Genomic DNA, 27,759 nt, shown 5'->3' on the forward strand with positions numbered 1-27,759 from the left:
GATGGGGCGTGGGGAGCTGAGATTCAAACCCAGGCTGCTTGGTGGTGAGACCTTGCTTCAAACCGCTAGGCCTGGGGTTACAAGCTTGAGTGTGCTCCAGCATCCCCTGGTGGGCTTGGGCAAACACACGCAATCCTTCCCACCCCGAGGAATGCTGGGCCCCACCCCCAGAGTCCTGGATTCAGTGGTCCAGGGTGGGGCCCAGGAGTGTGCATTTCTGCAGGTTCCCAGGAGAGGCTGCTGGTCCTGGCCGGGGGACCCCACTTTGAGAACCACTGCATGACGCTTTGCAGCCCTAGAGCCCGACGGTTGGTGGGGTGGGTGCGTTCATCACGAGTTCTGCCCTCCAAGATGTGCTAGTTCTTTAAAACACCGGTCTCTGATCCCAGATTTGACACTGTTACATGAAAGTGTGAATTTTTGAAGTTTCAGGGGGACAGAGTATCTGTCAGTAGGAGGAGGACAGGGTGGCACTGTCCCGAGAGGGGTTGGGGAGGGATCTTCACGAAGGGGCGCAGGAAGCACGGGGGTGCCACCGTGGAGCCAAGGCCATCCCTTGGGTGGGGGCCGGGTCCTGGAACCTGGAGAGAGTGGGCACGGCCCCCGCCCCTGACAGGAGGGCCACACCCCAGTGCCTCTTCCACATCTCTTCCTGGTCCTCCCATTGACTAAACCCACCTGGCAGCCAGAAGGCAAAGTGTGTAAGTGTGTGAGTGTGTGTGTGCCTGTGTGTGTATCTGTGAGTGTGTGTGAATGGGAGTTTGAGAGTGCATATGTGTGTGCGAGTGTGTGAGAGTTTGTGAGCTTGCATGCGTGAGAGTACAGAAGTGTGTGTGTGCATGAGTGTATGTATGTGATTGTGTGTCATTGAGTGTGTGTATGTGTGTGTATGTGAGTATGAGTGTGTATGAGAGTATATGATTGTGTGTGAGTGTGAATGTGTATGTGTGTGATTGTGTGTGTATGTGTGTAATTGTGTAGGTGTGTAATTGTGTATATGTGTGTATAGGTAAGTGTATGTGTGTATGAGGGTGTGTGATTTTGAGTGTGGAAGTGATTGTGAGTTGTGTGTATGTAATTGTGGGTATGGTAGTGAGTGTGATTGAGTGTGTGAACGTGTGTGAGTGTATGAGCATGTTGAGTGTATAAGCATGCATATGAATGTGAATGTGTGTGATTGCGTTTGTGTGATTGGGTGTGAGAGTATGTGTGAGTGCCTTGTGTTAGTGTGATTGTGTTCGAGTCCATGTAAAGTGTGTGTGACTGTGTGTGTGGTGTGACTGAGTATGAGTAAGGGTGTATGTGACTGTGAGTGTGTGACTGTGCGGGTGTGTGTATGAGTGGTTGTGAATGTGTGTGATTGAGTGTGAGTTTGTGTGTGACTGAGAGTGTGAGTGTGAGGGTGTGTGTGTGTGTGTGTGTGCAGGTGCTGGGAGGATGTGATCCACAGAGGTCAGCCTTGGGTCACAGCAGGGTGGGGTGGGGCAGTGGCCCTGGGGGCTGTGAGACCATCCCCCATGGGTGCTGTAGTCTGGGGGTCAGGAATGAGGTCAGGACCCAGCCCCAGGGAGGCTGAGGAGGGCTCTCCCTGGAGATGTGACCCTCTGTCCCTGATCCAACCTCTGTCCTGCCCCCTCCCCTATTCTCACTCTGGGATCCGTGGCCCTTGGGACACAGAGGCCCAACAGTGCTGGGGGAAGGTGGGAGAGACCTGGCCCTTAGTCATCACCATTAGCTGGTGATCTTGAGCAGATCAGGGGGTCACTGTCACTTCCTCCCTGGGAGGGGAGAGATTCGATTATGTAATGTCAGGAAAGGACCTGGTGCTGGGCACGGAGGAGGCACTCCTGAACGAGTCACCTCTTCCCCAGCTCCCAGGTAGAAATAGTCGGGGTTTTTGGAAGTCTCGCTCTCCACCCAGGTGAGAGTTGTCTTCCTGGTGTAGGAAGAGGCAATGGCAGAGCCTTTCCACCTGTCCTGGGTTCGTGCAGCTGATCCCGCCTAGCTGGAGGGTCCCCATTGCTGCGGAGGCTTCTCGGCTGCAGCTGCCGGTCTGTCTGGGAGTTGGTGGGGAACCTGGACCCTGCTCATGGCCAGGAGGAGCTCTGCCCTGCCTCGTGCCCTGCCTTGTGCCCCGCCCTGCAGTCACCTGGGCTTGGACTCCAGGAATCAACGCTACCTCGGGTGGGCAAGCCTCAGCCCTGGGATGGGACGTTTGGGAAACTGCGGGAGAGTGTGGGCAGAACCTCTCGGCAGGAGGTCACGGGCAGGACATGTCCAGCAGCAGCCCCAGCCCCTCTCGGACTTGACTGGAGACCTGGAGCTGGACTCTGGTCCCAGCCTTCGTCTGCCCCTTCGTGGGTGGGCAGCTGGAGGCCAGGGTCCCTCCTCTGGGTACCACAGCAGCCTGGTGGAGCCTCTGCTGTCCCGGCTGGTGAGGCCCTGCCATTTGTCCTTCTCAGTTTTTGCCACCGCTATGTTGGGTCTGTGCTTTCTGGATTTGTTCAGCACAAGGGGGTGGGCTGAAGTCAGAGGGGACACAGGGCTTCCCACACAGCACAAGCCCCAGGAAAGAGGAAAAATAAGTCCTCCATTGCAAGAGCCTCCATCTGGGGGCAGCTGGCCTGGGGCCAGGGTGGCTGGACGGGGCGGGCAGTCTCCGAGTGCTGAGCCAGGGTCCAGCCCACCAGGCGGCGGCGGGTTAGGAGCTCCTGGCAAGGCCTGGGCGGAGGGCGGTACTGAGCCTGGACAATATTCCCGGTGGGGTGGGGACCTCTGATGAGGAGGCTGGGGGAACCCATGCCACCTGCTTGCCCCCAGGAGGTGGGAGGGGCTGTGGTGGGATCTGCCAGGCTTGCTGCACCTGAGGCTGGAGGGGAGACACCGGCCCGCACCAGCTGTGCCTGGCCCTGGTTCTGGGGAGCAAGTCCAGAGCTGGGAGAGCAGGACAAGCCTCTTCTTTCCTCTGAGGCCCCCCAGACATCACCTGATGCAGTGGGACACGAGCACTGGAGCCTTGTCCTCTACCCCCGAATTTGCCTCTGTGGAGGGAGCCCGCCTCACCCCTCGGTCAGGGCAGGCCAGGGGCGAGCCCCTGCTCTGGGGGTGCTGGCCTGTGTGGCTGTCTTTGGAGGGTCCCTCCCTCTGACCCTTCCCCCTGCAGGGCCTGAGTCCTTTCTCCACCTGCTCTGAGCCCGGTGGGGTCTGGATGGCTGGCTTAAGGCGCCTGTCCCTGGCATGCCCCCTCCCCTGGTTTATGCAGCCTCTGGGCTGGAGAGGCCTTGGAGGGACCTGAAGGAGCTTGGTAGGGATGGGGCTGGGGTTTTCACCTCCTCCTCCAAGAGCAAACACTCACCAGTGTGGGTCATAGGATGCCGGGGAGCCGCTGACTTCACAGGGGATGGGCCCGGGTTCACCCCAGCCGTGTGCCCCAGCAACATCAGGCCTGGGGACATCTCTGAAGCGAGGTGGGGAGGGCTGGGGTGGAGAGGACAGAATGGGCCCGCGCTTGGTCCTGGATTCTGGACGAGGTGTGACTGTGCCTTGAGGCCACAGTTCCTGTCTGTTGAGGCAGCGTCGTTGGTGGCTGTGTCGCAAGGTCTTAGGGCACTAGGATCCACGCTGTGGCCCACGCATGGGGGATGTTGCGGTCATCTTGCCTTTTCCCCTGAGCTCCTGTGCCCTCAAGCCTGGGTCCCACGGCTGGCCTGGGGCACTGGCATGGGCACTGTGCCGTGGAGGCCTGGCCACGGGTCTGGACCTCACTCCAGATGAGCTGACACCCAAGGCTGGGGGTGCAGGAGGGGTGGGTGTTGCCAGCTGGGGGTGGCCGAGGCGCTGACTCTCCGTGTCTCTGTTCCAGGCCCCACGTGTGTGCTGAGCAGGAGCTGACCCTGGTGGGCCGCCGCCAGCCGTGCGTGCAGGCCTTAAGCCACACGGTGCCGGTGTGGAAGGCCGGCTGCGGGTGGCAGGCGTGGTGCGTGGGCCATGAGCGGAGGTAAGTGCAGGGGCCCGTGTTGGGGGAGGGGCTCCATTCACACAAAGGGCGGCACTGACCACCCGGGAGCTGGGCAGCTGAGGCCGGGACCCCGTCCTGGTCTCGGGGCCACACGCACCCCCCGCCTGAAGCCCTCATCTGAGCATGAGGCCTCTCCCACCCTCAGGGTGGGGCTGCCACAGGGCTGCTCACATGCTGTAGCCCCCTCCTGTTTAGCCGAGCACCTGAGTCCTTTGTGAGGGGTGTGTGGAGGAGGAGGGGCCCAGCCCGGGAGGATGCTGGCCACGCAGGAAGGGGAGAGTGGTCTCAGCCTGCCAGGGGCCTGGTGGGAGGCTGCTGCTTCTTGACCCTAGGGCCTTGTTCCCCAACACACGTGAAACTTTTTACTAATCAAGATTTTATTTCAACACCGAACTTGAGTGCCTGTGCACGCCTCTCCGCCTTTTATAGACTCAGGCTCTGCAGAGCCAGCCCTGCCGCAAAGCGGGCTGTGCGGGGAACTGGCAGCCCCCGTGTCAGGTGGAGAGTTTCCGTGTGTCTGCGGGAGGGAAGGCAGGAACGCATTCTCAGAGAAGATCGTGGCTAGCTTCTCAGCCTGGGATCTGCGGAGGAGCCGAGGCCCTGCTCTGCGCTGCTCTCTTGGGCGTGGGGTCCACGCGGGACACCTGCACCTGCTGTACCTGCTCCAGGGGGCTCTGGCAGCTTTCTGGTCAATGTGTGTTTGCTGCGCAATTCAGATGTGTTCAGAGTAGAGGAGAAAAAAAACTGTTAAGCAATAATGGTGGTTCTCACTGAGGGGCAGTTCTGTCTTCCTACCCCGGGACAGTGGAGATGTGGAGTCAGGTTTGGTGACAGGTGAGCTGGGCAGGCTGAGGGGGCCAGGGGTGCTGCTGAGCATCTCAGCACACAGGACGACCCCCCGAACAGACGACCCGGCCCAGTACCGGGAGGGCTGAGGTTCAGGGATCCTGAGCCCCCAAAACAAGAGATCTCAGGAGGGCTGAGGTTCAGGGACCCTGAGCAAAAAGAAGAAATCTCCTCTCATTGTTTTCCCCAAAATAGCAGCTTGCAGTCTGTCCTGACTGTTACCCATGCGTGGATGCGGGCCTGCCCTGTGGATGTCATGCGTGCATGGATGCAGGTGGATTTCCCTGCGGGAATTTGTTTGCATCAGCCAGGTCTCCCGCCAACAGCTCGTGGTGGAAGAGCTCTGTTTCTAGAAGCAGCCAGAAGCCATCTGAGCCCAGGGCTGGAGAGAGTGCTGGTGGCCGGGCTGAGGAAGTCTCCTCGCTATGGGGGCATGATTTCTCCATTGTGGTCTCTAGGCTGGCCTGAAGGCAGGGTGGGAGCAGCATTGCTGATGTGCCGGGGTCCTCAGCCTCCTGGCAGGGCACTGGGGGCAGCCGTGGACAAAGTCCCCCTGCCTGGAGTGGGGGGCACTGGCAGGGGATCCCCTCCCGGCATTACCCAATGCAGGGTGTCCGGGCCTCTTCACCAACCCTCCCTCCCGAAAGGTGGCCATTCTGCCTCAAGGTCCTGGGCTTGTCATGGGGGAGGGGCCGAGGTCCACCTCTGAGGACCCTGGGCTGTTCTCACCTGGCCCCCGCTCCTGGGGGAACCAGAGGCCTCTTACCACCCTGGTGCCGGGGGGATGGGCGTCCTGTGTGCTGTACTGGAACCAGCCCCAAGTGAGGTGGTGACACGCAGCCTGGGCCCCTGTCCCTTTGGGATGCTTCTGGGGCTGTTCGTGGGCACAGGGTGCTCCCAAATCCCACGTTTCCAATTTGTGTCCCCTCCCAAGCTGCTGGAGGCTGAATCCAGCTGTGCAGCCTCGGGGGAGTCTCCTCAGATGCCAGGTCCAGATATCACTCCACGCGGCGAGACTTTGGGTGGTACCTGGAGCACCGGCCTGGGGCCTGCTCCCTTCATCCCTCCCAGGAGCCAGCCCTGTTCCCCGCCCTCCAGCTCCCGCCTGTCCTCCTTCAGAGCATTGCTTCTCCTCCTCTGCCAGCAGGAGTCTCCGTCCCTAACCCTGAGCCCTTGCCCATTTGCCCTCGAGCCCCCAGTGCTTATGACCAGGTTCCCAACTCACTGTGGAACTGGTGGGGACCCCAGCGTCCCAGCTGGTCTCTGGGTGCCATCGTGGAGGTGGGCACAGGCCACTCCTCCTGTGCCCACAGGGACAGCTCTGCCACACAGCAGACACCTGGGTATGTGTGGCTGGGCTCAGCAAGGGCAGCGCTGCTCATTGGCTTGGCCACCATTCAGTCGGGGCACTGAGCATTTGAGGCCCCAGGGTTCTGGGGAGATGCAGGGAAGGCAGCCCGGGCTGACCTTAGGAGGGCGCAGAGGGGCGAGGGCTGGGCAGGCTCCTGGCGCTGCAGCCCAGGCCGGGGCAGCTGAGGCGGGACCCCACAGCACTGTGGCACTGAGGGGTGACTCAAGGGTGAGCTGGTGCCATGGGAGGCTCGTGGTTTCATCACTGGTTCCACCCCTACCAGCCTGGCGACGTCAGCCTCCTTTTTCTCACCCGTGAACTGAGCTGACAGTATTTCCTGGGCCTGGGGTCATGCCTGTCAGAGCCTAACCCTTTCTGGGCTGCCTGGCACAGCCCAGAAACGGGGCACAGAAACGGGGTGCCCATGCGCAGAACAGCCCCAGCAGGGCAGGGTCAGGGGCTGGCCTGGGCTTCCTCAGGCCCTGGAGTGAGGAGCAAGCATGAGTGCTGGCCGGCAGGGCACCACGCACGCCCCTCAGCCTCTACGCACCTCCATCTGCCACCTCGCCAGCCGGGCCGAGACTGCCGCCAAGCCCTCCACCGTCACACGACTGGGTGACTGGTGACTCGGGCTGTGAGGCCACAGCTAGCCTTGGTGGCAGGCACCCTGCCCAGGCCAGAAGGGTGCCACATGTGGCTCTGAATGTCCAGCTTTGCCTGCGGTGTGCCTGTGCCAGGTTGTTGGGGCCTCATTGTCAGGACAGTGTCCCTGAGGGCTTGGCTTCTGGCCTTCTCTTTTTGTGGTGATTCTTTTCCACTGGTAATTCTCCAGTTGGTTGGAGCAGGATGCAGGGTGGCTGAGAGCCGAGGGCGAAAGGCAGCAGCTGCGCACCCCACAGCCCGAGGGCACCCTGGCTTGCCTGGTGCAGGGTCACCCTCCTGCCCTGGACAGACAAGGAGACACCTCCTCTCCTGAGCTCTGGGGGGGAGGCCAGCAGGCTGGATGAGACCCAGTAGGGTGGGAACCCGCCAAAGCCTCAGTTTCCCCACCTGGCTCACAGCAGCGGTGAGGATTAGATGAGCCCCCTCCCCGGGCTGGCCCCGCAGTGGCTGTGTTGTGGTGTGGTGGTGGCTGCGGTCAGAAGGGCAGCAGGTGTCAGCCCCTCATCTGGCTTCTGGGGCTGTGGAGCCTGCTGCCTGCCTCAGGCAGGGCCGTGGGGTGATGGGTGCTCCAGTCCGGCCCGGCCCAGAGTAGGTGAGGCTGTGAGTACAGCTGAGAGGGCGCCCGGGTATTCAGGGGTCTTGCCCTCAGCCCCCTCAGTGGGTACTTCCCTGACAAACCCGGCCGGGGGCCCTTTGAATAAAGGGGCTCCCGCGCTCTGCGGAGCAAGGTCCCTGAGAAGGAAGGGGTGGGGGAGGGGCTCTGATGGTGGAGCTGCCGCTCAGGTCCCTCCTGCCAGGCCCACACTCCCTGAGCCGTGGCCTCCACTGTGAGCTGGTGGCTGCAGAAGGCAGAGGAGTGGGCACCGGGCGGGGGGGCCTCGTTACCATGACGACCCCCGCCCTGCGTGAACCAGCTCCCCAGCGTTGGAGCCCGTGTGAGCTGGTGCTGGCTGCAGGAGAACGAAGGGCTGGTCTTCACGGGGCTGCAGGGGCTGCAAGGGTCATTCCCTTTTGGGGGGATGGAGGGGGTGGTCAGTGGCCCGGGGAAGCAGCACGTAGCCCGGCACTGCTGCAGCCTGGGAGAGGGGATAAATATTTACCATGCACAGGCCCAAACACTCTCAGCTCTGCCAAATATTGTTTGCCGTGGTGGTCGGTTTCTGTCTGGGCAAGTGGTTTCATGTCCTGCCAAGACGGGGTTTGCAAGGCGCTCCCAGAGCGTCTCTGTGCAGTGCGCGTGCATGAGCACGTGCTTCCGGGAAGCGGCCCGCCCGCCGGCCGGCCACTGGCCCCGCTTGTTTGTTGGATCAGGGTCCCCAGGGCCCACCTCCGGCTTCCCATGCAGCAGCCCCGGCAAGCTGGGGGTGTTTTGTTACCCAGAGACGGCAGCCCGGCTGCCCTGGCCACTCCCAGAGGCTCAAGGGCCCTTGATCCCAGGCTGTTGGCTGGGCCCCTGGTCACCGCCCCTGCAGACAGCGGCAGAGATGGGGGAGGGTGGCTGGCTGTGGGGTCTGCAGGCTGCAGGGCAGGCCCGGGGCGGGCGCATCTTCTACTCCTTTGATTTCTCTTTCTATGTCTCTCTGTCTTGCCTCTGTCCCTCTCTGCCTCTCTCTCCATCCTCCCGCTGCTCACATGCACGTGAGCAGTTGTCCTTGCAAACACAAAGGCCTCAGAGCCTTGGGACCCCTGGGCAGGTACCACGCGGTGAGCTGTGCAAGAGTTTCCTGCCACTGCTGCAGTGAGCCCCGACAAACCAGGTGGCTTCAAAACAGCAGGGCTTTATTCTCTCCCAGCTCCAGAGGCCAGAAGTCCGAGATCAAGGTGTGGGCAGGCTGGGCCCCTGCAGGGGCTCTGAGGGGGCGTCTGTCACAGCCCCCAGCTTCTGCTGCCGGCTGTCTGGGAGTGCCTTGGCTTGTGGCCGCCACTTCCGTCTCTGCCTTCCTGTTCACACAGCCATCCCCTGTGCCTGCGTCCAAATTTCCCTCTTCTTATAAGGGCGCCCGTCACTGGATTAGGGTCCCCCATCCACTGTGAATGACCTCATGTTAACTTGACTGCAGGTGAAGCAGAGACCCTATTTCCAAGAAGTAAGGTCACAGCCGGGTGGACCTGAGTTTGTGGGGACATTAGTCACTGCAGAACAAGCAGCGGGAGACAGGGCGTCAGGGTGGGCAGGTGGCACAGGTGGCTGTCTGTCTTGCTAGTAGTCCTTGCTAGAGTGAGGGTGGAGGCTGTTTGGGCAGTGGAGGGGTGAGGACCCAGGCGTCAGGGCGGCTCCCCGAGGAAGGACGGCAGGGTGGGCAGGCGGATCCTGGGGCTCATGTGACCCATGCTCTGAGGAAGCAGGAAAGGAGTTTTCCTCGAGAGGCAGCGAACCTTCCAGAAGGCAGAGGAGTAGACACCCGTGTGGCCAAGGCCTCGTTCCCCTGATGACCCCAGCCCTGCGTGAACCAGCTCCCTGGTGGCAGTGGAGCTGTGTGAGCTGCTGGTGGCTGCAGGGCAATGAGCGGTCGGTCCTCACAGGGGCTGCGGGGTCCGCGGGCCGACCAGCCCTCTCCAAGGGTCTTTCACTTTAGGGGGCATGGAGTGGGTGGTTGGCGGCCTGCTGGGGGCAGCTCGAGTTGGAAGAGGCCCAGACAAGGAGGAACTGAGACTTAGGAGCCCCGGGATGGGGCTGTGATGGTGGGAGGCTTGCTGGGGCTGTGTGGGCTGGGGTGCCCCCACCTCCCACCTTCCCTCTGCTCTAGGTTTGTAGCTGTCCCACTCAGGGCGAGTCCCAGAGTGGGAGAGGCAGGCCCCTTGCCAAATGCTCTGCCAAGACTTCCCATGCGTGGGGGCTGGTGATGCCTGTAGGAGCAGGGTGGAGACGGGGGCTGGGCAGGGGATGGCGCGGGGTGCCCTGGGGTGGAGACAGGGTCTGGGCAGGGGATGGCGCAGGGTGCCCTGGGGTGGAGACGGGGGCTGGGCAGGGGATGGCGCAGGGTGCCCTGGGGTGGAGACGGGGGCTGGGCAGGGGATGGCGCAGGGTGCCCTGGGGTGGAGACGGGGTCTGGGCAGGGGATGGCGCAGGGTGCCCTGGGGTGGAGACGGGGGCTGGGCAGGGGATGGCGCGGGGTGCCCTGGGGTGGAGACGGGGTCTGGGCAGGGGATGGCGCGGGGTGCCCTGGGGTGGAGACGGGGTCTGGGCAGGGGATGGCGCGGGGTGCCCTGGGGTGGAGACGGGGGCTGGGCAGGGGATGGCGCAGGGTGCCCTGAGGTGGCCGGGCTTTGTGGACTGCACGGTGCTGGTGGCCTGAGGCAGCGTCTGGACTTGGGGAGGGGGACGTCGTGTCCTCTGGGTAGCTGGGGTCTCTCTGGCTGTGGGCACCTTCTCAGGCTGGCCAGATCGGGCTGCCCATTCCCAGCAGGACACTGCCGTCTCCTGGGGGGCCTTACCATTTTCTGCTCAGCCTTAGTGACAGCCGCAGCCCGTCCCATCTGAGCAGGAGCCAGCCTGTGAACCAAGGCTGCCCTGGCCACACTGCCTCCAGGAAGCCCTCCCTGCCTGCCCGTCATGGTGCCTCCTCTCTGACCTGGGCCCACACAGGTCCTCCTGCTGCTCCCCTAACTGCTTCCTCCAGGTCTCCTCTGTCTCCCCAGCTCAGCTTTGTCCTCCTAGGTGTAGGGGGCAGTGGCCATCGCACCTGTGTGTGGGGCTCCTACTGGGGCCGTCTGCTTCACTGATGGACTCAGAATATGGAGTTTGAACTGGCACCTCCCCTGCCTGGCACAGCCCACCCGGTCCCGGGCACCATGGGCCCACTTGGCTCATCCCAGAAGCCATTCTGGCTCCAGGGCTGGGCACTTCCAACTCCCCGAGATGCTCACAGACCTGCCTGGCACTGAGAGCCGAGTGAGCGGTGAGATGTGCATCCCAACGCCAGCCTGGAGCCAGGACCACCGTCGGGAGGGAGGGGGCCAGGCAGGGGCAGTGAGGTAGCGTGTTCCCAGGTTGCATGCAGCACGAGGCCACTGTCGCTGGCTCCAGCACGGCCCCTGCTGCCTCCATGCTGCCCCCTCATTCAGAAGAACCTGGCTGGGCATTGGCATCAGCCACCCCACCCAGGAACCTTGGTGCTGCAGCCTGTGCCACCGGGAACCCGGCTGACGCAGAGTCAGTCTCCCCAGGGGTGCAGTGAGAGCCGAATACAGCCAGTCCCGCGACGGTAAGCACTTCCCTTCTCTCTTTCTTTCTAGAACCGTCTACTACATGGGCTACAGGCAGGTGTATACCACGGAGGCCCGGACTGTGCTCAGGTGCTGCCGAGGGTGGACGCAGCAGCCCGGCGAGAAGGGCTGCCTCTCGGGTGAGTGCCGCCTGCGCCTCCCTGCCCTCCCCTCCACCTCCACCCCAGAGGACTCAGCAGAGCCATGAATCTGCCCCGGGCCTGGTGGGGATCGCCCTTCCCCAGCAACACGAGAGACTCAGGGGCCACTCGCTCAGCAACGCCGTTTGCCAAAGGCTGCAAAAGCGACGTCAGCGAGGCTGGCAGAGCTCCGGAAAGAGAGAGCTGGGGCTGGGTGGGGTCAGTCCACTTTGCTGGCTCTGCCGGAGGACAGGAGCCTGCCATTGGCAGGGTGTCTGAGGGTTTCCTGGGGCCATGCATTGGTGTCTGTGGTTCATGTACTCCTGAGCCTAGTTCGGGGTTTACCTGCCACACCACGCTCACCCCCAGCTCCCTGAGTCCCTCTCCCTGCCCTGTTTCCCTATACCATGTTCTCCCAAGGCCAATCTGGGCCGGGTGGCGGGCCTCAGCTTCAGTGGGTGTAAGGGAGCCGCTCCTTCCTCTCTCCGTTATGTAGCCAGCACAATTGGAGAGGCCCGTGCTGCATACGACCTGACCTGGGCAGGTGCTGATGTGCTGGGGCTCAGAGATGGGGGCCCAGGACTGGAATTGGGTGGTCTGAGCTGAGTGGGCGGCTCTCAAGCCTCTGCTTTGTAAAAGGAATGGGGCTCACAGCTACAGAGATGTTTGGGAAGGGTTTCAGGCATGGGGACAGAAGCCCCGCCGGTGAAACCGCCTGGGCAAAGGGGTCAGTGTCCCTCCCTGGGAGGGGTCAGTCCAGAGGTCATGGGACCCTGTCTCATAAAGCCGGCCTCCCCTAAAAAATCGAGGTGGCATCCTGCCAGTGAGGGACAGGCTGCGCCGTGGAGTGTGGCCGGGAGTCACGCACTCCCCACATTTTTATTTTGTTACTTTTTATGTTTATTTTTTAGAGGTAAGGTCTTACTCTGTCAACCAGGCTGGAGTGCAGTGGCACCACCATAGCTCACTGCAGCCTCAAAATCCTGGACTCAAGCAATCCTCCCACCTCAGCCTCCCGAGTGGCTGAGACTGTAGGTGTGCACCACCACGCTTGAATAATTATTGTATTTTTTGTAGAGACAGGGTCTCACCATGTTGCCCAGGCTGGTCTTGAGCTCCTAGGCTCAAGCGATCCTTCCACCTCGGCCTTCCAAAGTGCTGGGATTACAGGTGTGAGCCACCATGTCCGGCCAGCACGCTCCACGTTGAGGTTTAATGGACAGTGGGCTCCCCTGGGCTCCGGTGACAGGAACAGAACCCAGCTCTAGGGGTCCTTATGGCGGGTAGTTGCCTGGAGCCGCAGGGGCTCTTCTCACACAGGAAGCATGCGGGCTGCAAACCGGGGCTGAAGTTGCCCGTCCTGGCTCGAGCTCCAGCAGGAAAAGGGGAAGAGAAGGGATGATGGCCATGTTTTTCCAGTAGAGGAAGTGGGTAATTCTCTCCAGGAAGGGAGGAGAGTAACAAGGAAGAAGGAGGAGATGGGGCCACTGCTGGCAGCAGGGAGGGGGGTGCTGGCCAGCCGTCCCTCGGAGGGGGTCCCAGCCCCCACTGTTGCTGATGGCACCTGAGATGTGCCTGTTTCTTTGCTCCTGTCGTCTGGGAGGAACAAAGGGGTCCTTTTAGTGGGGAGGGGGCAGACATCAAAGCCAAGGCTCCCCCGGGTTTCCACTCCGAGGCAGGGGTTCTGGGGCCTGCCAAAGGGGATTCTAATAATGGGGGGAAACAATAGGCAGCTTGGAGCAGGCCGGGGGCGGGGAGAGGAAGTGGGGCTGCCAGCCCGAGTCCCCAGGGTTTACTGGGGGAGAGCGGGCTTTTTGTTCCCAGGAGGGGACTTGAAGGCACAGCCGCATTAATGGCTGGGGCGGGGGTGGGGGTGCCCCTGGGCCTGGGGTCCTGGGTGGGGCGGGGGTGGAGAGCCCAGGCAGGGAAGGCAACTGCAGGTAGAGGTGCGCGCAGCCGCGTTCCCCCGATGCCGTCCCCTCCGAGCCCCGAGCTGGGCTCTGGCTATCCTCGTGTGCCCCTGTGTTCACCTGCGTCAGCAGTAACTGTCTCAGAGTCAGGCTTGAGGGCAGGGGCTGCTGGGTCGTCCCCCGAGGCTGGTTCAGCCGCTCCCCGCTGTGGGGATCTCAGTGTCTCGATGGTCCCAGCAGGGCCTAGTGAGTGTGCCCATCTCTATCACCAGCCTGGCTCGAGGTGAGCTTTGGGCCCGTCCTGCCAGCTCTGCCTGCCTGTGCTGTGGCCAGGCACTAGGCCGCCATCTGCATGTGGGACCCTGGAGCCTTAGAAGAACGTGGTGGCTCTGCCCTGGCCTAGCCCTGCTGGCCGGAGTGGGGTGGAGGGCATCTTGGCTGAGACCCTCCCCGGGGCAACCCGGGCTGGGCTGAGGCTGGGGGCAGGGAGCAGGGGAGGGTGGGGGTCCTGGTTGTCACGTCGGTGGGGTCTCCACACAGATCCTGGACTTGAGCTTTGGCTTTCTTCTTGTTTTTAAACATTCGTTTTTAGCGCAAGATTTGCTTGTTTGTACCTTTTACTTTTGCTTGTTTTCATGGTCCGGGGAATCCCTGTGATCTCCTTCTCCGGCCGCTCCCTGTTCAACCCCATGGCTGGGTCCCAGCGAGTGAGGGGGGCGGTGGGTGGGTAGGAGTCAGGGTTCACACGGGCTACGCCTGAGCCCCAAGGGTGGGAGGGGTGCTGCCTGGCGCGTCCTGTGCTATCCACGGAGTCATTCATTTATTTGGTCACTCAATTGTTTACTGGGTTTTGGCTCAGCTGCTGCCCAGTCCTGGGGGTTCGGGGACCCTGGCAGCGGGTGCTTGCCCATGTGGAGCTCGTGGCTGGGATGCTGACTGTGAGCAGATGCTTCTCCTGTGGCCAGGGTGTGACGAGGCCTGCAGGAGTGAGGATGAGCAGATGAGGGCCATTGGGGGCCTGGAGGGTGGTGCTGGGGACTGTGGGAGTGTCTGGGGGGCTGCCTGGGAGCCCGGAACGTCAGAGAGGGAGCAGTGAGTCAGGGTCAGCGGGGGGCCTGGCCAAGGCTTTTGGACCTCCCCACACCACGAGGCCTCCAGTCTAGGCAGGGAAGCCTGCAGGCCCTTCCTCAAGCTGCCCCTCTCAGGGCAGTGGGCTGCACGCCGGGACCCGCAGGCCTGGGGGCACCGTGCCAGCCTCTCTCTAGACCGGCTGCTCTCCTGGGGCCACTGTGTGAGGTTGTTGGGCTGGCTGGGGCTGGGGGCTTCTCTGCATCCCACAGTAGTGCCCTGGCAGGGCAGAATGGGTGGCCTCAGGGACCCTGGCCTGGCCTGACCTGAGCCAGCATGTGGAGCAAGTGTTCGCTGATGGGCCGGATGCCGATGCCCGTCCAAGCAGCCAAGAGTGGAAAACATGGCTCAGTACTGGGCTCAGTTCCCTCCAGGTCGCCTGTGAGCTACGAGACCTTGGTAGCAGCCCCCACCAGCCCCCTCGCTGGTGCCCCCATCCGGTCCCCTGTGAGCTACAAGACCTTGGTAGCAGCCCCCAACAGCCCCCTTGCCGGTGCCCCCATCAGGTCCCTTGTGAGCTCTGAGACCTTGGTAGCAGCCCCCAGCAGCTGCCTCGCTGGCGCCCCCATCAGGTCCCTTGTGAGCTCTGAGACCTTGGTAGCAGCCCCCAACAGCCCCCTCGCCCGCGCCCCCATCAGGCCTCAGGCTCCAGGACTTAGGTGTGACAACACCCACCTGAAAACCTGGGATTAAATGAGTCACTTCATGTGGAGCCTTTGCTTGGTGCCTGTATACAGTAAGCGCTCAAGCAATGCCAGCTCTTGTTCTTAGAGGAGGAGGCCTGGGTGAAGTCTGCTTGGCCTGTGGTGACTCCTGTTAGTAGCAGTGACAGTGACAGTGGCACACACGGTGATTGGGCACCTTGGTCATGGCATCCCTTGGCCAAGGGCTTGGTGCAAGGGCTTGTGAGCAGGGGTCTCTGGGGACCGAGCCCAGGGCCTTACCCCCTGCTCGGTGGTTCTGGGATATCTCTTCCTGCCTCCCCGTGCTCAGCTGAGGCTCTGCCTTCCCACCCTGGGTTAGCCGAGCGTTTCCGACGCCACATTCCAGCTCTGCCGTGCGCTTCCCATCTCTGCTGGCTCATGCGAGGAGGGCGGGGCGCGGCTGCTGGTGGGGTCGGGGGCTTGTGTTGGGTGGGAGTCTCAAGGTCCCTGCAGGTGCTGGAGCCCCTCAGCCCCTGGGAGGCTCTGCCTCTGTGGGGTCTGCTGAGAGTCACACACGGCTGCTCACGGTCTCCCCAGCCAGTGTGCCTGTGGGCACTGGGGCCGCGCCCAGCCAGGGTCCTCCCTGCTTCCTAGACCAGGGCACCGCTGTCCCTGTGAGCTGGAGGATGATGGTGGGGTGCACGGCCCCTGTGCAGGACAGATGCTCGCTCTTTACACGGCCCCTGTGCAGGACAGACGCTCACTCTTTAGAGGGCCCTGTGGGTCAGGGCTTGGCTCTGTCTCTGCCCTCTCTTTTCTCACCCTTTGCCCCCTTCCTTGTTTCTCCATCGCCCTCCAGCCCCTGCTGGCAGGGGAGGGACAGGGGAGGCCCCTGAGCCGATGATGCCCCCCAGCCCCCAGCCATTGTGAAATTTCCTTGCTTCTGTGTGACCTGGACACCCAGCCGTGGAGGACAATGTCAGGGCCTGGGAGCCCTGCCGTGTTTGTGTAGGAGCGAGGAGTAGGCTAACGCCCGTGAGACTGGCCGGAAGCTGCTCATAGTGTTATGATTTCCCTGAGAGCCACTTACGTAGTGCCGGGCGGGGCGGTGGGGCCTCATGACCGGGGCTTCCAGAGCCCACAATGCCCTGCAGAGCCTGTGGCCCGGGTGCAGTGGGGTTCGGACCCACTCCTCTTGCTGGGGGGTGTCCTTCCTGCTCATGGATTCTCTGAATTCCACTTTTATCCTGGTCCGGTGCCAGGTTTTTCCCAGACACTGCCCATGTTTCAGCCGGAGTCTCCCTGGTCCTGGCAACACCATTTACCTTGGGCACCCCTCCTCCAAGCCGGGCTCCCCGGTGGGCAGAGTGGCAGATGAGCGCCAGCCTGGAGCAGCTGACTCGCCGGTCCTTCCACATGCACACCCTGAGGTGGAACCGTGGAGGAACAAAGCCCAGGAATACCCTGCCTGCAGCCCCCTGTACCCTGCACCTCCTCATATGGGCTGTGCTGGCCTGGCCCAGGGGAGGGGGAGGCCACTGGACGGAGAGGCAGGGCCTCAGCGTACAGTTAGGAGCTGCACCAGCTCCATGGGCTGTGATGGGCACTGGGAAGGGATTCTGTGGTCCAGTAAGCGTTTCCTAAACCATAGTTCAGCAGATTTCTTCTTTTGCAGGAATTTTCAGAGCCTTTAATATGCGAATGTGCCCTGTGGATTCCTGAGACAGACTATACAGGCTTTCCCAAACTAATTGCACCTTGAATCTTGAGGCCATCTTAGAAAAGGAAAATAAAGAAGCCACAAAGTCACAGAGATAAAACAGTGCCCTAAAATGTGTTGAACGGGGCCGATGCAGGCGATCCACTTGACATACGGTCATGGAGGCCCAGCCGCGGTGCTCAGGACCCAGAGGGTAGCAGTGAGCAGAAACCTGCACCTGCCCTGACCTCCTGGGGCTCCTGTCCTTGCAGGAGACACTCAGGAAAGGATGAAGCCTCCAGTGAGAAATGCTACGGAGTAAAGTGAGGCAGGAGGAAGGGGCAGAGGGGCTGGGTGGTGCTGGCTTGGATGGGGGTCCAGGAAGGCTCCTCTGTCCAGGTGGTGGTGGTCTACTGATGTGAGGGGTGGGCCTTGCACGTCCCTGGGAAGAGGTCACTGAGTAGGGAACAGAAGGTGCGGGGCCCTGAGGCAGGATCTTGTGGCTGGAGCAAATGGGACGGGCGTGGGGTGGGGGGCGCAGGTATGAGCTCCCGGGGCTGCTGCAGCAAGGGACCACGAGCCAAGCACTGAAACCAATGCGAATTTACTCTCTCACAGTTCTGGAGGAGAGAAGCCTCAGATCAAGGTGTCAGCAAGGCTGTGCCTGCTCCTGAGGCTCTAGGGGAGGGTCCTTCCTGTCTCTTCCAGCTTCCGCGGCGTTCCATGGTCGTAGACGCCTCATTGCCCGCTCTGCCTCCGTCTCTACATGGTCATCTCCCCTCTGTGTGTCTCTGGGGCCTTTTCTGCAGGCCCTAGGGCCCACCCTAATCCGGCAGGGCCTCATCTCAGTCGTGGTGTTCATCACATCTGCAAAGACCCCATTTCCAAGCAGGGTCACATTTAGAGGTCACAGGAAGGCAGGAATATTTGGGGGACAGGATTTCCACCCCACCACAGGGGGATAGGCCTGGGGCCCTCATGAGGGCAGGGGCAGAGTCTGTGCAAAGGAGGGGCTGGGCCTGCTGTGCAGGGCAGAGGTGGGAGTGAGGGCTGCTTCATGGTGGCCCTTGTGAGAGGTGACAGGGCTCACTCAGTTCAGGGGGGTCAGGAGGGGCAGAGAGAAGGGGTGGGATTCTGGATTTGCAGATGGAGCAAGAACTGAGTCTAGAGAGCTTGGGCCCGGCCCTGCCTCTGTGAAGGCTGGGGCTGCAGGACCTTGGAGCCCTTCTCTGTGCCCAGCCTGCCTGGCCCTCGACTCTGGGGCAGACCCCCAGGCACCCACGGCCCAGGGAGGACGCTTCAGTGTGACTACCCAGAGCTTCTCTCCAGGCTGTCCTGTCCCCTCCTGTCCCCTCCTGCCCCCTCCTGTCCCCTCCTGTCCCCTCCTGCCCCCTCCTGTCCCCTCCTGCCCCCTCCTGTCCCCTCCTGCCCCCTCCTGTCCCCTCCTGCCCCCTCCTGCCCCCTCCTGGCCACTCCTGCCCCCTCCTGCCCCCTCCTGTCCCTCCTGTCCCCTCCTATCCTCTCCTTCCCCCTCCTGCCCCCTCCTGCCCCCTCCTGCCCCCTCCTGGCCACTCCTGCCCCCTCCTGGCCACTCCTGCCCCCTCCTGCCCCCTCCTGTCCCTCCTGTCCCCTCCTATCCTCTCCTTCCCCCTCCTGCCCCCTCCTGCCCCCTCCTGGCCACTCCTGCCCCCTCCTGGCCACTCCTGCCCCCTCCTGCCCCCTCCTGTCCCCTCCTGCCCCCTCCTGCCCCCTCCTGTCCCCTCCTGTCCCTCCTGTCCCCTCCTGCCCCCTCCTGGCCACTCCTGCCCCCTCCTGCCCCCTCCTGCCCCCTCCTGTCCCCTCCTGTCCCCTCCTGTCCCCTCCTGCCGCCTCCTGCCCCCTCCTGCCCCCTCCTGCCCCCTCCTGGCCACTCCTGCCCCCTCCTGGCCACTCCTGCCCCCTCCTGGCCACTCCTGTCCCCTCCTGCCCCGTCCGGCCCCCTCCTGGCCACTCCTGCCCCCTCCTGTCCCCTCCTGCCCCCTCCTGTCCCCTCCTGTCCCCTCCTGGCCCCTCCTGTCCCCTTGCTACCTGGGGGATGCTGAGCTGTCCAGGGAGGACAAACACATTCTCAGGAAATCCATGGCCTGCGCAGGCTTTGAGTCTGCAGGGAGGGGTTGCGATGGTTTGTCTCATGAGCAGTGCAGGCTCAGAGATAGCCAGGTCCACGCATGAGCATGATCCTGTCTTTCCACAATGTCAGACTTTATTGATGCTATTTCTATCACAGAGGCTGTGGGCTCCATGAAGTTCGTGAGGAGGCGGTTCTTCGTGCTTCCGGTTCACTCTGTAGTCAGAGCCGCAGGCACGCAGGCTCCCGCCGCTCCACACGCCCGTCAACATTGCAAACTATATATCACAGTGTACTTAGTCAATATATAAATGCTATAGGTTAAACATTTCACAACAAACAAAGTCACATTGAACACCGGGAGAAAAAGAGATAGGAGAAAGGGTCAACGGGAGAAAAGACAAAAGACAAACAAAGACAAAAAGCATCTCCTGGTCTGGCCCTGGCGGCCTCCGTGGGCCTTACAAGGGCCTCTGATGTGGCAGAGCCTTCGGGGCAGATGCTGACTTCTTTCCACGAGGACAGCCCTTTCCAGCAGCTGAAGGCCCGCTGGTGTTATGACCGCGGAGTCCTCGGTGAGGCCTGAGAGTGGAGAGTGTGCTTGTTTGTGTTGCATGCAATCTTTATTTTTAAAATTTGTTTCTTAAGCAACAGACATCTTGTCCTTGTTGGCAAAGTGCCCTGTGAGATGTGAAATAGAGTCTGACTCTAAGATGGAGTTACTTATGTCAGGGGTGCTATATACAGCTTGTGGTGCTGCAGAAACCCCGGACGGGGGTGGTGGCCTTCCTCCTTGCACACAGGTGGGGTTGGCAGAATCGATGGGGGTCCAGGCTGCTGGACACTGCCCTGGATCTGGGCTCTGGTGCACCTGCGGCCTTGGCACCTATAGTCAGGGGTGCCAGGGTGAGGCCTGGGCTTGGGGCCCCATGTCCAGCTGTTGGACCATCAGGTCGGCGGGCCCGGCAGGTCTCCCTCCCCTCCTGGGTCATCTGGGCCCTGTGGCCTCTGCCCACCTGGTTGGCTGGGCCTGCTGGGAAGGGGCTGCAGGGCCCTCTGTGGACCCCGGGCCGCTCTCCATTTTCCTGCCTCCGCCGTTTGCTTTTCCTTTTCCGTTCGGGCCACATGCCAGCCCCGAGTCCCAGCGTGGGAATTGGCTGAGCTGGCGCCCCAGGCTCTGGGCTCCCTTTTCCTCCATGCAGACACAGCACGGGCTTCACAAATGGCCCGGCGGGACCTGCTGTCCCACTGTGACCCCCACCCCTACACCCCAGGTCTCTCCTATGGAGTCACATCCAGACTCACAGACCCCTGTGCCAGGCACACGTTTGCATCTGCACCCGCCGCCCACCAGACGAGCTCACTCATGCACTGCCTTGCACAGATTGGCACACACACACGCATACGCACACACATCTGTGAGCACCTATTCACGATCATGCCCATACATGCTCACTCGAGCGTGCACAAGGCCACACGCCACATGCATGCTTATGTGCAGACATATGCTCACACACCGTGCTCAATCATATGCACAGGACATGTCTCCTCGCTCACACCCACACACAGGACATGTGTCCTCACACACAGCACATGTGTCCACACTCACACCCACACACAGGACATGTGTCACACCCACACACAGGACACGTGTCACTCACACAGGACATGTGTCCTCACCCACACACAGGACATGTGTCCTCACACCCACACACAGCACGCGTGTCCACACTCGCACCCACACACAGGACATGCGTCCTCACACCCACACACAGGACATGCGTCCACACACCCACACACAGGACATGTGTCACTCACACCCACACACAGGATGTGTCCACACACCCACACACAGGACATGTGTCCTCACACCCACACACAGGACAAGTGTCCTCATTCACACCCACACACAGGACATGTGTCACACCCACAACAGGACATGTGTCACACCCACACACAGGACAAGTGTCCTCACACACAGGACATGTGTTACTCACACCCACACACAGGACATGCGTCCAGACACCCACACACAGGACGTGTGTCCTCACTCACACACACAGGACATGCGTCCACACACCCACACACAGGACATGCGTCCACACACCCACACACAGGACATATGTCACTCACACCCACACACAGGACAAGTGTCCTCGCTCACACTCACACATAGGACATGTGTCACTCACACCCACACACAGCACGTGTCCACACACCCACACACAGGACATGTGTCACTCACACCCACACACAGGACATACGTCCTCACACAGGACATGTGTCCTCACTCACACACATAGGACACGTGTCACTCACTCCCACACACAGGATGTGTGTCACTCACACCTACACCCGCTCCCATTCATGGCTGCAGCCCCATCCTCACACCTGGCCCAGAACTTCCTTCTGTTCCCTCTTCAGCACAAGAGCTGCCCTGTAGGGTGCTGGGTGGGGAGCCCTGTGACGCCTTAGAGTCCCCAGGCACCTCCGGGCTGGGAGCCCCATCCAGGGGGTGTGCAGGTGCTGAGGGCAGCGGCCTTACCGCCCGCCCATGCCTCTCCGGTGCTTGCGGGCAGAGACCTACCCTGGATTCTGTGGTTACCGTCTCAGATGCAGGCCTGGGGACTGCTGAATGTCCTCAGCAGAAGGGGCAGGAGTCCCTGATCCTCGGCTCCGTCCCTGTCCCCTGGAGGTTTCTGCTGGTGCATGGTGAGGGGACGTGGGCCTGCCCTGGGACTCTGGTGCGGGGGAACACAGGCCATGAGGCACAGACGTGGCGCCAGTCACCGGAGTCCAGAGTGATGCTTAGTGGCAGCTGGAGCTCCTTCTTCTGGAAGGTTCTGGGTGCACTGCCCCTGCTCCAGCGATCACCTTTGGAGAGCCAGGGTGGTGGGCGAGGAAGGAGGAGAGGAAGGCTTGATCCGCCTGGTGGTCACCCCAACTTCCCAAAGGATGGCTGGGTTGTTCACGGGGCAGGAAGAAAAGTTGCCAAGGGCTCTGGCCAAGCGGCAGCTCCAGAGAAGTGGCCCAAGGTCTTCACCTGCAGGAACCGAGTCCCTGGAGAGGAATCCAGTCCCCTTTCCACAGTTAACCCGATTCTGGAAATGAGCTCCAGCCACTGGGAGAGGCGTTTGCTTGTGGTTCAGTCCAATGTGAGAAAGTGGGGGGCGTTAAAGAGGCTACAGACATGGCCTGGACATGCCGCCATGCCCTCCCCAAACCTGCCGTCCCGCGCCGGTGGTACCCCGGATGCCTCTAAGGGCCCTCCCAGCCTTAGGTCTAGGAATTTGAGGCAGACCTGCCCAGTTTCACCCTAGAGCAGATGCCTGGGAAGCTGGGCAGCTGGCAAATGGCCACGGTCCTCACTGCCAGTTCCCGTTCTGTGAACGAGGGAGAGGCGTGGCCCTCGACAGCTCTGAAGGCCGGGCTGCTGCAGGTGGCTGTGCATTGTCAGGTGGCTGTGGGTTGTCAGGTGGCTGTGCGTTGTCTGGTGGCTGTGGGTTGTCTGGTGGCTGTGCGTTGTCAGGTGGCTGTGCGTTGTCTGGTGGCTGTGGGTTGTCAGGTGGCTGTGCGTTGTCAGGTGGCTGTGCGTTGTCTGGTGGCTGTGGGTTGTCTGGTGGCTGTGCGTTGTCAGGTGGCTGTGCGTTGTCAGGTGGCTGTGCGTTGTCTGGTGGCTGTGCGTTGTCAGGTGGCTGTGCGTTGTCTGGTGGCTGTGGGTTGTCAGGTGGCTGTGCGTTGTCTGGTGGCTGTGCGTTGTCAGGTGGCTGTGCGTTGTCAGGTGGCTGTGCGTTGTCAGCACACGCTGCAGTGCGGAGGGGATGCTGACGGCATGGGGGTGTCTACCAGGAACACCTGCTCTCGGTTTGGAGCGCAGCTTTGCGCATCTTTGTTTTAGAGCCTCCTAGTGTTTTTCCACCCCTTGGGAGCAAGTCCGTGGGCAGCCCTCCTCCTCCGTCCCCTTGCGCCCTCCCTTTCCCCAAGGAGCATCCACAGGTCCCTCACACCTGGCTGGCCTGGCCATGCGGTGGTTTGTTCATTCATTCACCCCTTCATCAACAAGCTTGCCGGTGCACCTGCGTGTCGGAACTGGGTACGTGACAGCGATCAAGATGGAGTTGGGGGCTGCTCTCAGGGAGCCCAGGGCCTGGCATGGGAAGTGAGCTGTCACCCCAACTGAGTGCCTAATCACAGTTGAGAGGCACTAGAGGGGGCAAGAGCGGGGCGCTGTGGGCTCTGATTTGGAGATGGGTTAGGGAGCCTCCCTGTGGAAGTGACATTTGGGGAAGAGAAGAGTTGTCCACACAGAGAGCAGCTTTCTCATGGGAGGCCCCCAAGCAGGGAGAGCTGAGTCTGGGGTGAGGCCAGGAGCCGGACGGGGGTCTGATAGGGAGGATCTGGGGGCCGCGGCATTTTGTGCCAAGTCAATGGAAAGCCAGTGAAGGGTTTGCAACCGGGGAACAAAGATCTGAGTTGTATTCTAAAAAGTCACTATGGCAGGAGGGTAGAGAATGGAAATAGAGTGAGCAGGAGAAGCTGGGGCCAGCTAAGAGGCGTCTGCAGAGGGCAGGAGATGACGGTGGCCTTGGTGTCATGGCGGAGACGAGGTGGAGAGACGTGGGTGTGTTCAAGATACCCTGAGGGTGGACCCGACTGGACTGGCTTTGGACAGGATGCAGGTGAATGATCCAGTGCGTACGCGGCTATCTCCCAGACCCCTGGTCTGAGCCGCTAGGTGAGCTGCTAGGAGGATTCGCTGTGTGCGCATCCCAGTGACTGACCCGGGGTCCGGGGAACATCTTGTGGCCGTACCCTCCCAGCCTGGGACAGACGTTAATCATTGGTCTCCGTGTCCTCCTTCTAGCCCAGGACGAAGACCAACGATTAATGTCTGTCCTGGACACTGAAGAGAGGGCAGTGGCTGCCCCGGGCCTGGTGCCCTGCTGGGTGCGCCTGTGGTAGGGTCCGTGTGCCCCTCTCCGCCGGCAGAGTCAGCTCCGCCTGCCTTGAGAGATGGTGTCCTCAGCCGGGACAGCAGGGATGCTGGGTCTGGCTGGGATTTTCAGAAGCACACTCCTTTTCCCCTTTGTTTCAGATTTAGGCAGATGCTTCCTGGGAGGGCAGGGAGGGAGGCAAGGGTGTGGGGTTTATGGGAGGGACACAGGGTGGTGGGCACGGGCTCCGGGAGAGGGGCCCTGAGAACAGGAGGGTGGGGCCCAGCCCATGGGAAACAGGGTGGGAGGAGGGAGGCAGTGAGTGGCTGCTTTTCCCCAGGCTCCGAGATCTGGGCAGGTCCTGCCTTCCGTCCTTCAGCAGAGCCTGGGGAGGGCAGCATCCTAGGGGTGGTCTCCAGGCCGGCACCTGCTCCCCACCCAGGGGTGATTGGTCTTGGCTATTTGGGGCTAGAGGTCTTCAGGACAAGGAAAACCTAAAACCTTCCTCATGGTGGGAACTAAACACAGCTGGCTTGCTGCTGCAGTTGCACAAGTCAGCAGGCATCAGGCCTCAACACTTGGGACACGGATGTTTCCTGTTACTGGGCCCCGGGTTGGTCCCCGGTCCCTGGGGAATTTCCTGTGCTTCCTCCAGGGTCATGGCAACTTCCATCCGGCTTCCCTGCAGCCCCCCGGCCCCCACCCTATCGCGTTCGGACACATCCTCAGGCTGCAGGTGTTTGGCTGGAGGGAAGAGGCTGGTGGGGCCTGAATGTGGCCAGATGTGTGTGAGGGCCCAGGCGGGGAGGGGATGCCGCCATGCCTGGGGCAGTGGTAGTGGCTGTGATTGCAGGAGGGTGGGGGGAAGAAGCATTCACAGGGACCCGTGTTTCTCTGTGCCAGCCCAGGCCGGGTCCTCCTGACCCCAAGTCCAGGTTTGGGTGCTGGCCTTGGGCATATCTGTAAACAGGATGGCCACATAGGCCCTGAAGCCCGAGCCGGTCATGGCTCACTCTGTGGTCCAGGCCAGGTAATGAAGTCTCTGAGCCTCAGTTTCCCCACCGGGCACAGCCCCTGGTCTGGGGCTGCTTAGACGACGAGTGCCTGAGTGTCCTTCTTCCTCTCAGCTGACACGACCTATGCCTGGGAATCCCAGGAGCCCCAGCCCAGCCACCGGCAGGGCCCCCCTGTCTAGAGCTTCCCTCCCTGCTACTGGCAGGGGTGCTGTGAGTGACACACAAACTCACTGAGCCCACAGGTCACACAGGCTCCGGGGTGGGGCAGGGGGTCTCAGGTCACTGTGCTGACCATGCAGTCACCCAGCAAGCACCCCTCAGGGGTGAGGTGCAGCCCACCCACCCTGGCCCTGCCCTCCCACCCTGGCCCTGCCCTCCCAAGTAGTAACGTGCAGGGTAGGGGCTGCCCGGTGAAGGAAGTTGGTATTGGAGCCCCCGGGGGGCACCTGGTCCAGCCTGGGGGGCACCTGCTGTGGAGGGGGCAGCGAGGCAGTGTGGGTCTGTCAGTAACGGGGCTGCCTGCCAAGCCACAAGGCGCCCCTCTCTCTCCAGAGCCCCTGCCTCGCCTCTCAGGTCCAGCTGTGGCCTCCTCCACCCTCACACCCTGGCCTCGCTTTCGCAGGGGAGCCCCAGGGCAGCCGCTGTCATCACGTGGCTCCCCACCTGCCAGGACCTTATCTCCTCCCCTCCCTGGGGTCTGACTGGCCTGGGCCGGAGCCTCCCCTCCCTGGGGTCTGGCCGGCCTGGGCCAGAGCATCCCCTCCCGGGGCTGGGGCCAACCTAGTAGGTTCTACCATCAGGGTCTTGAGGGGGGTCCTCAGCCGGCCCTTGCAGCTGTGCAGCGCTCATCACTGGGCAGCCCACCCCTCACCCCTGCACCCCCACCTTCCCTCCTCCCACCCCTCCCAGACCCCACTCCCTGCCCACCTTCCCCAGGAAATGCCCTTGGTTCCTCCCCATCTAGGTGAAGTGAGTTAGGGCTTTACTGCCCTCCAGAGGGGTTCCGCCTAACCCCAACTGTATGTGGCCGTGGCTGGAGTTTGGGGACACGCCAGCCTCCATTGGTGGCCGGGCAATGTGTGACCTAGGACAGAGAGAACGGGGCTGGGGACCTGGCAGGCTGGGTGGGCTGCCTGCCCGAGAGACCCTCAGGCCTCACCTCCCCCTGCCTCACCCCTCCTTGCCCCTCTCACCGATTTTCTCCTTCCCTCCGCAGCTGAATGCAGCGCCGGCCTCTGTTTTCACGGTGGCCGTTGTGTGCCAGGCTCAGCCCAGCCGTGTCACTGTCCCCCCGGCTTCCAGGGACCCCGCTGTCAGTATGGTGAGTGGAGCCCCTGGGGGACCAAGACCCTGGCCATGGCCAGCCTGTGGGCAAGGGGCGGGGATGTGTCGGCCACTGGCCGTCCCCAGCACAGCTGTGTAGGGGACACCCCGAGTGAACGGGCATTCTTCTGAGGATGTTCTGCAATCCCTCCACCAGTTCCCTGCAGCCCCTCTGAGGGTGTCGAGGGGAAGGGTGACCCTGAGAGACCCCCCGTCAGTGGGTGGCGCTGAAGCATATCATCTCAGCGCCCACTGCGTCCAGCCCTGCTGTTTATAAATGGGGACGCTGGCCCCCTAGAAAGGCAGGGGGTGGCCAGGTCCCAGGGTCTCCAGCTGTGCTGCCACCTTGCCGAATTGTTGTTGTCCTCAGTGTTAAAAGATGGGGGACACCCGGGGGTCTTAGCCGAGGTGACTGGTTGAGTAACCGCAGCACAGCTGTAAATGGGACTCCCGCACAGGCCCTGAAGACCAGGTTGAAGCAGGAGCTGGTGGCGAAGGAGATGCTTGCAGGGAGTGGGGATGGGCTGAAAGCAAGCTACTGCGGTGATGGGATTTCTGTAAAGAAAAGTGTGTGCCAATGCGGGGAAAAGCGGCAGAGCCTCGTCCTGATTCCTTTGGGCCATGGGAAGCGGGAGTCTTCCCTTCCTCTGTGGCTTCCTGCTCTGTCCCGGGTTTCTTCATCCTGGCCTCAGGCAGCCTGAGCCACGGCCGTCCCGATGGCATGAAACACTCCCAGTGGCCCTGGGGCTTTGGGACTGCTCGTGTGGTTGCCACCGGGGCTCCATGCCAGGCAGATGCCAGGGCAGAGTGAGAGATGCGCTCCGGTGCCCAGGCAGGCAGCAGGAGGCGATTCGAGGAAATCGGATGAATCAGGAGGTCCCCGTGTTTGTGAAGGACACCCCTGCCCACTCCACGTTCCGCTGGGGGCCGGGCTGAGGAGGGGTTCTGCGGAGGTGCTGGGTCTCCCCAGCGTTCTGAGCTGGGTGACACCCCTGCCCACTCCACGTTCCGCTGGGGGCCGGGCTGAGGAGGGGTTCTGCGGAGGTGCTGGGTCTCCCCAGCGTTCTGAGCTGGGTGACACTCCTGCCCACTCCACGTTCCGCTGGGGACCGGGCTGAGGAGGGGTTCTGCAGAGGTGCTGGGTCTCCCCAGCGTTCTGAGCTGGGTGACACTCCTGCCCACTCCACGTTCCGCTGGGGGCCGGGCTGAGGAGGGGTTCTGCGGAGGTGCTGGGTCTCCCCAGCGTTCTGAGCTGGGTGACACTCCTGCCCACTCCACGTTCCGCTGGGGGCCGGGCTGAGGAGGGGTTCTGCAGAGGTGCTGGGTCTCCCCAGAGTTCTGAGCTGGGTGCCAGCAGCCTGGGGCATTGGCCATTGTTGGAAAGGCGGACGGTTGGTGCTGGAGGGTTTATTGAATGTCGTCTGTTAGCTGGGACGGCCCCTGCCGAGTCACCGCGAGTGCCTGCTGCTTCCTGGATGCTGGGTGGCTGGGAGGGCTGCTGTAGTGACCAGGGACTGAGATCTGTCTGTCTCGTGTGGACAAAAGGGCCCCCCCGCCAGGGCCCCTGCCCTGTCATTGCCCTGTGACATCCAGGCTGCAGGCCTTGGCCAGGCCTCCCTGTGGTCCCTCTGCGGGCTGGTCAGAGGTGACCCATCCCTGCTCCAAGGACAGGTGGGGTCCACACAGGATGGAGTGGGCTCCACTGTCACGTTTGGCTTCTTGGGAGCTGTCATTTGGCCACAGGTGGGAGTTGAGAAATGTCCCGAGGGCCTTT

The 27,759-nt window shown here is 62.1% G+C and overlaps 1 protein-coding gene across 3 annotated transcripts in view; it reads left to right on the top strand.

Annotated features, from left to right (window-relative positions):
• The window catches only part of MEGF6 (multiple EGF like domains 6), a 136,665-nt gene that overhangs the window by 17,009 nt on the left and 91,897 nt on the right, over positions 1-27,759 (top strand). For all 3 annotated transcript variants that reach the window (XM_063805650.1, XM_024355909.3, XM_063805648.1), the window contains exons 2-4: positions 3,863-3,997; positions 11,115-11,224; positions 25,879-25,983. In XM_063805650.1, coding sequence (XP_063661720.1) covers positions 11,128-11,224; positions 25,879-25,983 — 202 coding nt within the window. In that variant the 5' untranslated portion in view covers positions 3,863-3,997; positions 11,115-11,127. The remainder of the gene's footprint in view (positions 1-3,862; positions 3,998-11,114; positions 11,225-25,878; positions 25,984-27,759) is intronic.

The sequence above is a fragment of the Pan troglodytes genome, chromosome 1 (assembly GCF_028858775.2).
Source record: "Pan troglodytes isolate AG18354 chromosome 1, NHGRI_mPanTro3-v2.0_pri, whole genome shotgun sequence".
Lineage (NCBI taxonomy): Eukaryota > Metazoa > Chordata > Mammalia > Primates > Hominidae > Pan > Pan troglodytes.